The sequence below is a fragment of the Elephas maximus genome, chromosome 4 (genome assembly GCF_024166365.1).
Source record: "Elephas maximus indicus isolate mEleMax1 chromosome 4, mEleMax1 primary haplotype, whole genome shotgun sequence".
Classification (NCBI taxonomy): Eukaryota; Metazoa; Chordata; class Mammalia; order Proboscidea; family Elephantidae; genus Elephas; species Elephas maximus.
Window position 1 is genome coordinate 77358657 of NC_064822.1, and position 12092 is coordinate 77370748.

The 12092-nt window shown below is 37.4% G+C and overlaps 1 protein-coding gene across 4 annotated transcripts in view; it reads left to right on the top strand.

Moving 5' to 3' along the window:
* Positions 1-12092, top strand: part of PIK3C2G (phosphatidylinositol-4-phosphate 3-kinase catalytic subunit type 2 gamma) — a 432221-nt gene that overhangs the window by 314365 nt on the left and 105764 nt on the right. For all 4 annotated transcript variants that reach the window (XM_049882566.1, XM_049882569.1, XM_049882568.1 and 1 more), the window contains exon 25: positions 11384-11540. In XM_049882566.1, coding sequence (XP_049738523.1) covers positions 11384-11540 — 157 coding nt within the window. The remainder of the gene's footprint in view (positions 1-11383; positions 11541-12092) is intronic.

Sequence of the window (12092 nt, forward strand, 5' to 3'; positions counted from 1 at the left end):
TTCATTGTAACTCGAGGACTACCTGTAATACACTTAATCTCAGACTTTTCATCCCAATATTAATCATGAAATATCATTGACTTTCTTTTCAGTAGTTAATTAAATGCCGCTGATATAAAAATGTTCTAATGTCTGATTTGAGTATTATGTTTATACTCTAAGTTTCCTCAATTTAAGACCATCTTTAAAAAAATTTCCGTAATTAAAAGATTAATTTCTGTCATTCCAATCATTACGATACAGCCCAATAATTTCTTATTGAACCAAATGCTGCAGAGATATCAATGATCTCTCACATGCTTTAATTACCATCTTAGTGTTCTTTGAAATTTGATGGGCCTCATTAGTCTGTTATTCACACAATTGTTATTTTAGAAGCACTGCTTTCTTTTACTTGAAGCTGACCTCAGTGTCTTCTGAGTTTCCTTGAGGGAAAACATACTCTTCAGTACCTCTTCAACTGAGAGTGCCTTAAGGACATCCTTGTATACTAAACACCTAACATACCAAAAAAAAACCTGTTGCCATTAAGTCAATTCCAACTCATAGTGGCCCTCTAGGACAGAGTAGAACTACTCCGTAGGATTTCCAAGGAGCGGCTTGTTGTTGTTGTTAGGTGCCTTCAGTTCTGACTCATAGCAACTCAATATACAACAGAATGAAACACTGCTTGGTCCTGTACCATCCTCACAATCATGTTAGGCTTGAGCCTATTGTTGCAGCCACTGTGTCAGTCCATCTTATTGAGGGTCTTCCTCCTTTTCACTGATGCTCTACTTTACCAAGCGTGATGTCCTTGCACAAGGACTGGACCCTCCTGATAACATGTCGAAAGTACGTGAGACGGAGTCTCCTCATCAGGAGCATTCTGGCTGTACTTCTTCCAAGATAAACTTGTTCGTTCTTTGGGCAGTCCAGGGTATGTTCGATATTCTTTGCCAGCACCACAACTCAAAGGCATTAATTTTTCTTCAGTCTAACCTATTCATTGCCCAACTTTTGTATGCATATGAGGTGATTGAAGACACCATACTTTGGGTCAGGCACACCTTAGTCTTCAAAGTGACATCTTTGTTTTTTAACACTTGGAAGAGGTCTTTTGCAGCAGTTTTGCCCAATGCAATGTGTCATTTGATTTCTTGAGTGCCGCTTCTGTGGGTATTGATTGTGGATCCAAGTAAAATGAAATCCTTTACAACTTCAGTCTTTTCTCCACTTATCATGATGTTGCTGATTGGTCCAGTTCTGAGGATTTTTGTTTCCTTTATATTGAGGTGTAATCCTTACTGAAGGCTGCAGTCATTGATCTTCATCAGTAAATGCTTCAAGTCTTCTTCACTTTCAGCAAGGAATGTTGTGTCATCTGCATATCCCAGGTTGCTGAGTCTCCCTCCAATCCTAATGCCCCGTTCTTCTTCATATAGTCCAGCTTCTTGGATTATTTGTTCAGCATACAGATAAATAAGTATGGTGAAAGGATGCAACCGTGATGCATACCTTTCCTGACATTAAACCACTCATTTTCCCCTTGTTCTGTTCGAATGACTGCCCCTTGACTTATGTACAGGTTCCTCATGAGCACAATTAAGTGTTCTGGAATTCCCATTCTTCACAATGTTATCCATAATTTGTTATGATCCACACAGCTGAATGACCTTCTGTAGTCAATAAAACACAGGTAAACATCCGTCTGGTATTCTCTGCTTTCAGTCAAGATCCATCTTACATCACCCATGATATCCCTGGTTCCACGTCTTCTTCTAAATCCTGCCTTAATTTCTGACAGTTCCCTGTAGATGTACTGCTGTAACCCTGCTTAAAGGATCATTCAGCAAAATTTTACTTGCGTGTGAAAGGAGCAGCTGGTGGGTTCAAACTGCTGACCTTTTGGCTAACAGCTGTAGCTCTTAACCACTGTACCACCAGGGCTCTACCACCTACCTGACATTTAGCAGGAGCTAAATTCCAGTTTAATCGAAAGATCACTCCAAAAATATCGTCAAATTTACTTCCTCTGACCTGATAAAGTATAATTTTTCTGAAGTTAAAATTATTAAGAGACTGCCATATTCTAACTAGAAATTTACCAAGGGATTTTTTCCTGATGGTAGTTCTACATGAAGGGATCTGGGTATGAGATTCACAATTTGGTACAATTTAAGTTTTATAAAAGCTTTCACCAGGTCCAAAAGCCAATCCTCAGCAAACTGCACCTAGCATTTGAATAATACTTTGGATTTTATGAAGCACTTTTATGTGGATCATTTCAAGAAATGAAGCCTGTTTTGTCATTCCTATATTCTCACTATCAACATTTCTCCTCCTTCTACTTCACCTTGTCCTTCAACTATGTTTTATCTTGTGATATCTTTTGAGTTACTCCTTTTATATATGGCCCTCCTTATCAGTAAAACGGAGCCTTGTGGCACAGTGGTTAACTCAGCTGCTAACCAAAAGGTCAGCAGTTCAAATCCATCAGCTGCTCTTAGGAAACTCTATGGGGCAGTTCTACTCTGTCCTGTAGGGTCACTATGACTTGGAATTGACTCAGCAACAGTGGGTTTGGCTAGTTTGATTTTATCAGTAAAAAACATGTTTCTGGTAAGACACATGAATTTCTTCAAAGAGAAACTCTGTAGGTTTTCAAATGAGAAGAGTGGAGTGAGGAATGGTTGCAAAAGAAAGAAAAGTTTGTGAGAAAGATAGGGGAAACAGGAAGGAAAAGAAAGAATCATTTAAATAGTGTAGGGATCCTGCCTTCCTGCACTCAGTGAGTCTATGCTTCATGGTGAACAAAGAGACCTTAAGATTGAAGACAAGAGTGTTGATTCCCCAGTTGGTTTAAGGTCCAACATGTGTATCAATATAAGCATCTCATATCCCTGACTCTGAATCTAATTTGTAAAGAAAGATTACAAATGACTCCTAAATATAAATCTAGTTTAAGAACTTCATTAGCGTCCAACTGAAGAAACAGTCCTCTGTTCTGTCCAGGGGGAAAAAATCTCACGGTGTTAAACTTAGCAAGAGACAGTATGTCCATTTTGAACCTGTTACATAAGTTTTGATCATACCTATGCTGACTTCATGGGTTATTTAAGTGTTTTCAGAGATGACTTGGACTATTCTTGATTTTCACCTTCAACCTGATTTTGGAACCTAAGCTCTGTTTAAAATGTGTTACAGTATATCCAGTTTTCACCCAAACAGTATAGAATTGATATTTCCCTCCTCATATCCAGACTAATTTCTGTTCCAAGTATACACTGGAATTACAAGCAAAGTAGAACTGTACGCTTTCCCCTATAATACCAGTTGTTCAGAGGAAAAAAAAACATGGAAATTAGAGGAGCCCTGTCTTCATGAAATAGTGATCTATTATAAGCTCAGATCCATAATATCAGGCTTAGGTAATTTGGATTGATTATTTGAAGAGCTAGGTGTTTTAGCTGCCCTTTTCAAATAAGACAGTTGATGTACCTGAGCCTGAGGGGAACTTCAGAGTCAGTAGCTAAATTTATTAGTAGTTAAAAATCAAAGACCTCCAGTGGTCTGATTTAGAACACGTAATGCATTTACAAAGAGGCTGGGCTGGGGGAAAAAAACATGTTGCGCGCTTAAGAGATTATTGGAGATGCTGTCCTCAGTTAATACTTGTAGAGGGCCTGGAGATCTCAGAGGGCATTAAATGTTCTTTTTGTAATAGTACATGCACCCTCATGTATTCATTATGTTGCACATATGAGGTTTCCTGTGTTGTCTAATTATACAAGGTTGTATCCTTTGCAATGGAGATTCTAAATTTGCCTTCTCAATTAACTCATGGATATTAGACAAGAGACTTGTGTTTTTTCTGGTGGACAGCAAATTGAACTCCTTGGGTTTTTTGGAAATGAAAGTCATTTGTGATGTCAGGAAAATTATAAGCCCAAACATTCCCCAATGTACTCTGTAGTCATTTATTTAGATGTTAATCCCACCTTTAGCTATTACAGAAGTCTGCAAATTTTAGAAATCTTTAACAAATATATCTTTAAGGTTACTAGAGTATTTTCTGGAGACAAAAACATTTTAATCTATCAAATTAAGAATAACATGTTTAATAATAATAACTAAATGTGCCTTTTTATTAAGCCCCACATTTCAACTCAGGGTACAAATACATTATTCAGACTTTCAAGTCTTTCAACCTGGGACTAAAATTTGTATACTTTCATTTCCTAACTTTATCAGTTGCTCAAGCAAAATACTAAAAGAACTACACTATTGAAGGAAGGAATATGTGTGTTTACAGAGTCCAGCAGACAGATTCTACTATCATGAATTCTTCGTAGAGTTCTCTGTCTTTACAACCCCCTCTCCATATCCCCTGTCTCCACCACCAATATTAAAACTCATAGTTCTCCTCAAATTGCTGTGGGTTTGATGTAGCTTATCACTGGGAGTGGCACAAAACAAGTGCTCCTTAGTGTGGTGCTGAATCATATGTAGGGAATTCAATTCTAAATAGCCAAAATTGCCTTTAAATCTTCAAAAGCTGCTTGCTATGCAGTAACTTATTTGTCACAAGAATTCTTTGAGGTAGGTTCTGTTATTTCCTCTATTTTATAAATAAAGGAATAAAATAAAGTTTAGTAACTTGCTCAGGTCCACAACTAGTAGGTGGTAGAGCCCTTCGGAAGAGGCCATGTAGGAGACTGATCTTGCCATTTCTCAATAAGCCCAACAGAGCCTATTTTCTCGCCAGCATTGGTACAGATGGTTGTTCCTTTAATTATCACCAGATGACATAATCATCTTGTATTTGTGGACATAAATATATTAAATTCATATCTTTAATTGCTAGGATCAAATTTTTTGCAAGATGATTGCACCGTGAGAGATATATAAGAACTAAGGCAATGTGTGAAGGCAACAGGGTCACTTTCCGAACTATGGATATATGCTCCTTGAATGAAAAGGCAGGCAGAATTGCTCATTCTGTTAGTTGTTTTCTTACATTTTTAAGCATGTAATAAGTATAGATAAGCTAATATAAGTTACGCGCTCATGCTACTGTAGTTTCAGAGCCCATCAGGGACTATTCTGTTGAATTTAGTGTAGCCAAAAACCATCCTGAACTGTTGGAATGAAACCCAGCAGTATTATCTAGATTGCATAATTTACATTCGAGAAAGTTGCTGCTGTGAATTATTTTGTCCTTAGCTTAGGTGTCTGTCCAATACTTCAAAATTAAACATTATTCATTTTTTAGTATATACATATGTGTTTAAAAAAAAAATTCAATGAATGGAAGAATGTTCATTTTGAGGATCCAGCACCTCAGCTGTTCCAGAGTTCATCCTTTACAATCAGCATGCTTTTACCATCCTTTTAACAGTGTGTATTAGAATAGGGTAGTCTCCACTGTGAAGGCTAGTAATACTGAGAAGATTTCAAGAGGAAGTATAACCTGAGCAGAAGAAGAAAGGGCTGAACTAAAGTTAGTGGTAAAAGAGGAAAAGACAGGATATGGTAGAGCATATTGTGAATAAATGTGCAGAAGTGGAAGATAAACATGTGTCATAACCAAGGTTTGAACCATTTCTTTTATGGCTAATGAAGCAAAATCGGGACAGATCTGAATTTTTTAAATTTAGGTGAAGCGGAACAGTAAGTGCAATGGGAAAAGTTATGGGTCGAAGCCCTGGAATGGGAGACTTGGAAGAGGCGTAGTTAGCCCTTTCAGGAGCCTGATGTAGGAGACTGAATTATTGCCAGAATTATGAAGAGTGACATGGTCAGCTGCCATCTTTGAGCAGAGCACCGCTGTTTTCCACTCTGCCAGTCAAGAGATTTGATTGCTATGCAATGTGCATACTGCCCTCGTTTGCTAAGATGGAGATTATGTTTCTAGCAGGGCTTCAACCCATAATTTTTCCCATTCTGATTATTGTTCCGCTTCACTCACATTTAAAAAATCCTGGTCCGTGTGGGCTTCACTTTATTGGCCATGACTGAATGGAGCAGAATTGGTTCAAAGTCCTGGCGGCAACCCATTCATCTGCTTCCTCTGTGCTGCACCACAGCAGCCAAGCACTGCAAGAAAGAGTCGTGCTACATCCTAATGGCCCAGCAATCACACTAACATGTTTATGGTCAACTCACTAACTCACTCCCCACAACGATTTGAACTTTATCATCTCAGAATTAACCTCAGACCTCTCCTACCCATTATACCACACTCCCTACTCTAGAGGTATGACCACATGACTTAATTATCTAGTGCTGCTATAACAGAAATACTACCAGTGGATGACTTTAACAGAAATTTATTCTTTCACACTTTAGGAGGCTACAAGTCCAAATTCAGGGCCCCAGCTCCAGGGGAAGGCTTTCTCTCTCTGTCAGTTCTAGGGGAAGGTCCTTGTCATCAGTATTCCCCTAGTCTAGGAGCTTCTCAGCACAGAAACCCCAAAGGACACACTTGCACCTGGCTCTTCTTTCTTGGTGGTAATGAAGTTCCCATCTCTCTGCTCGCTTCTCTCTCCTTTTAGCTTTTGTAAGAGAAATGATGATGCAGGCCACACCCCAGGGAAACTCCCCTTACGCTGGATCAGGGCTGCGACCTGGGTAACGGGTGTTGCATCCCATCCTAATCCTCATTAACATGACCTAACAATCCTAGATGAAATCATAGCCATAGGCATAAAAGCTAGGATTTACGACACATTACAAAATGGAGATCACAAAATGGAGGACAACCACACAATATTGGGAATCATGACCTAGCCAAGTTCACACATATTTTGGGGGGACACAACTCAATCCATGGCACTGTACCTCCTATTTTATTGAGAAAATAGAACCTATCAGAACAGAGCCTATGTTTCTTCTCAATACCAAACTGACAAACTACTTGCATCTGCACATAAACTTCCTTTTTCTTACAACAGGAAACTTGTTTCTCCTTTCTAAATTCAATCCATCCATCTAAGCATTGCAGCCATTTTTCTCCCACCTTGTACTGAACATTATTCTATCAATAATTTGTTTTGTCTAACATATTTATTCTCTCCTTCTCAAATAATCCATCCCACCAGCTTTTGAATATACTTATTTCTCCAATGTTTAAATAAACTTCTCTCAAAATTGCAGTCTCCATTCCATCTTGCTGACCTTCACAAAGTTCCTGAAGGAGTTGTCTAAATTCTCCATTTCCATTCCCTTACCTCCTATTCGATCTGTCACCCCCTTCAATCTGGCTTTATTCTTCATTACTTGATAAGATTAGCAATTACCTTCATAGTGCTAAATCCAACAGTATTCATTCCTCATTTTACATGATTTAGTAGCAGATTTCAATCTTGACTCTTCCCTCTTTAAAATACCCTTTTTCCTTGCCTTCTGTGATGCATCCCATGAGCACTTATATTAGCTTAACTATACCTATTAGATCTTTTTTTTTTTTTAATGTAAGAAAATAATTTAAAAATCCAGTTTTTCTCCTGATTCTTGTTCCCAGTATGTGAGGCAGGCTGACTCTCTGCTACCAGGCCATCAAACATTAGATTCCCTAAGACTCATTTTAGCCCTCTTCTCTTCTCATTCGGCAGGCTCCACCAACTGGTCTTATCTACATCCAAGGCTTCCATCAACACCTATATGCAGATGACTCACAAGGTTTTTAAATTAAATTTTTTATTTTGTGATGATTGTAGATTCTCATGCAGTTGTAAGAAATAATGCAAAGAGATCCCGTATTATAAGCTCTTTGCCTTGTGAGCTATGTTTATTTACTGTTGCATTCATGCATGCAAGCAAAAACAGGTAGGATTTAGGTAAACAAAGGCAAAACCACTAATCTGGGGGAAAAAAGTAGAATAGTCAAAACAAAAAAATTCTGTGTTGTACTTGTATAGATATAAATGAGAGGACTTCAGCATATGATTCAGAATGCAGTAACTGTATACCCCCTGAAAGATTAAGTAGTTTCCAATCTTCCCTCTTGCCACAACCAATTTTTATCTCAGATTTATAAGTATTGCTTAAACTGCAGAGATAGGCTATAATACATTAATTCTTCCATCTAGGATTAGGTTTGCATTTGATAAACCACACTACAGCTACAACTTCTACAGCCTAGCACAGGCTAGGATTCAATTTCACTTGTGAGGATTTTTTCATATATGGAAAAGTTTTAGCCTAATTCTGAGGTATTTTAAATGCTACACAGAAATGAGCCATGTAAACCGTATAAAAAAAGACTAAAAAAAAAAAAAAAATTTAAGGAAAAATATCTTGTTTAGCCTTTTTTTTTTTTTTTTTCTTTTAATGCTGCATTTTATTTTGTTGGGCCCATTGAAAATTTAGACTGTGATAATGCTTCAATTCAGTTAATTTTTTTTCTTCATTATTGTCATTAATTTGTTTTGTCTAATTCGGATATGTTCCTTTTGTGTGTTGGACTTTCTGCTACGGTGTTTCTGCATCTGATTTTTAATAATCGTTACCATGTGATATCATGTGAACTTGTCCAGCAGGGCTGCAGAAACTTTCCAAGAGAAATCCATTTATCCCGTCATGTTTTTCTTGATTAAAGAGAGAAAAGCACATTCAGCACATTAGAAATTTTCAGGAAGTTGTAAAATGTAAGGCTCCTCTAAAATTATTTCCAAAGTTCCATTACTGAATTATTGTTAATAAATATAGTATAGATCATAGCAAAAAAAAAATTGGTAAACTATCATTTATAAAATTATGTGTTTTTTTTTTTGTCCTGATTATAAGTATAGAATACTTCTAAAACTCTACAAACCATAAGCAACAGTGATGACTAGATGGATGACTGATATATAAAAGATGGTACCCAATTCAAAGGTCCACTTAAGGGCTTATGCAATCAGAGAGATTACATAGAGGAGCTGGAAGTAAATTAAATATTGAAGGAAGGGCAAGGATTTTACTGATGGCATTTTGAATTAAGAGGGAAGTTAACCATGACAAGCTTCAGCTATGAGAATACCCATGACCGTTTGGGGATGAATAATAATACAGAACGTTTGTTGAGTGCTCCTGGCCGAGTTCTAAGCATTCCTACATGCTTTAACCCATTTAATCCTCCTAACAATCTCATGAGTCAGATGCTCTTATCGCCATTTTAAAAAGTTGGAGATTGAGGCATGGAGAGGATAAGCAACTTTCCCAGGGTCACAGAACTAGGGGTAGAACCATGATTTGAACCCAGGCAGCTGGATGTCTCTGGGCCTTCGGTCTGTGCCTGCATACGGCCTCTAGTCAGAGCAGCGCACCAGTGCGCCGCCCTCTGTATGTGCCGGGAGCTCGGAGCTAAGCATTTGCGTCCATTTTCTTGTTAGTCCTCACAGCCGTCCTAAGAGATAGTTATTTACCTATTTCAGCGATAAGAAAGTTAAAACTTATTGGTTAAGGTTATGCAACTTGAAAATACAAGGGTCAGGATTTGAACCTATGCTATATCTTATACTTCGAATATCTCTGCTCTCAGATTACTTAAAGGATTTATAACATGGATTCATAGGAAATGGGTGGAATCATATAAAGCAGTTCTACTCTGTCACCTGGGTTCCTATGAGTTGGAATCAATTCAATAGCAACTAACAAGAAGTCCACAAAGGTCAGATATAAATGGATTTTGAGCAAAAATTTGATACTTGAGACATAGTCCTCAGTGCCTGGGCACTCAATAATTTGTATTGAATGAATGAATGAATGAATATAAAGCTGAGTGAGAGTATCTGGTACCAGCCTCTTCTTTCTGATTTTCAGAGGTAGCGTGGATTACCAAAACAACAACAAACACACACACACACAAACCAGCCAGAAGAAAGATTATTTATTTTCTTTAAAATATTTACCTTCTGTGAGAGTTCTTTTCCCTGAATCGCCACAAAATACCTAGATTGTGACTTTATGATTTCAATATCCACACTTCTGAAGTTCTGGTTAACTGAATCAAACTATTGAGTTTCCCCACTCCATTTTTCTTAAAATAGTTCGGCATAGCAACAGGAAAGGATACAGATACAATTAAGATGCTCCCTCAGTATTCATGACTTTTTCAGTTGCTACTTGGTCTAATCTTACTTTATCTAGGCTGCTTCACTGAAATTAAATGTGTGTGTGTATATATATATATATACACACACAGATATACAGATATATATATATATATATATATAAAGGAGCCCTGATGGTACAGTGGTTAAAGCACTTGGCTGCTAACTGGAAGTTCAGCGGTTTGAACCCACCAGCCGCTCCGCGAGAGAAAGATATGGCAGTTCTACTCTGTCCTATAGGGTCTCTATGAATCAGAATCGACTTGACCGCAGTGGACTTAGGTCTGGTTATATATATATATAAATAATTTTAATTAATTCAAGTCTTTATTTTTTAAGTATTTTTTCCCCAAACTATATTCTTATTTCATGGATTCTACAGAACCTTAGGCCAAATTGGTATCAAAATCTTTTTCTCTGTTTTATTCAGTGAGTGAGATCCCATTAAAAGGGGGGCGGGGGGGCGGAGTTTACAATCCTTCCTCTGCTCGTAGTTTTTGTTAGCATTGCTAACATTCATCTCAGGTCCCCTCATGTCTCAACTAACACGAGGAAAACTGACAAAGGTAGGAACAGTAGCTTTTTCTCTCTGGTCCTTTGCCTTCCTGTTTTTCCATAGCTGGGATTACAGGGGGTAGTATTACATATGGAGCAACCTGACCTCCTCATATTTCCTCCTTTCTGATGAATATTTTTCCTGGGTCTAGCATGAAATGAAATATAGACACCTTTTTTCTTTTCCTCTTACTAAGCATATGATAGAGAATTGGTAATATCAGTTTTTGTTTGTTTAAATAGACTGCCTTATGAAAGAACTTGTCCTTACAATATCTTAGCTTTTACCAGAATTTTTTTTCCTAAAGGGTCAGCATATCTTCTGAGTAAAAAAAAAAAACTTCCACAATGTGGTCAAACACATAATCTGTTCTAACATTTCAAAATTTAGAAGTATAATATATTTGCTGTAAATTTTGAATAAATATCACTTTTATTATTAATTGGCTCATATTATTTTTAAATGGATAATATTCCCATCCACAGGTAATTTGCAATTAAACATTTGGGTAATAAAAGTCGACATTGTAAAATAACTTGTGCCTTCCTCTCTGTTGCTGCCCAGCTGTGTTAATCAGCGCCTGTAATTAGTAAGTTTCTTCAGCTGACCCACAATGAAGGCTGCTTATCCATAAGGGTAGAGAGAAGATAATAAGAAAATTCAGATGAAAATAAGTTGTTGTGACTGCTTAAGTTAACCCTACAAACCATTTCTTCTCCTGCTTATGGTTGCTCTTGTTTTTGATTTACAGGGACCGAGCCCCTTTTATTTTTACTTCAGAGATGGAGTACTTTATTACAGAGGGCGGGAAAAACCCACAGCATTTCCAAGATTTTGTGGAGCTTTGCTGTCGAGCTTATAATACTGTCAGAAGGCACAGCGGACTGCTCTTGAACCTGCTAGAAATGGTAAGTCCCTGGGGAAATAACAAAAATAATAAGCTTCATTTATGTCTCGTTTTCAGTAGTCTATTTTTGCTAATGGCTTGGAGTTCCCCAAAGAGCTATTCAAAACAGAAAGCAATGAACAAACTAAGAGTACCATTGTGCAGCTTATACACGCATTTCTTAATAATTCAGTGCATTAGTACACAGTTATTGTCTCAGACATTTCTATTCTCAACAATATTGATGCATTCGGGGGGTTTTCTCAGTGTATTTTGACTAAAGATCAAAGATGGTAATTTGGGAAATAATGCCTTTGGTTGTACTATGCTTTAGTATTTTTTAAAAGTGCTTTTAAAATACTTTCTCATTTACACATCACGCCAATACAATGAAGTAGACTAGACAAGGATTTTTTTCTGGCTTCCTCTCTCAACCTCTGCTTTTGATTCCTAGCCAGTATTCTGGATTAAGAAACCAAGGATCAAAAACATAAAGTGATGTGTTACTGACTCAGCTGGGGAATAATATATTTAGTAATATACATCAAGTCTACTGGGTCATGGTCCTATAACT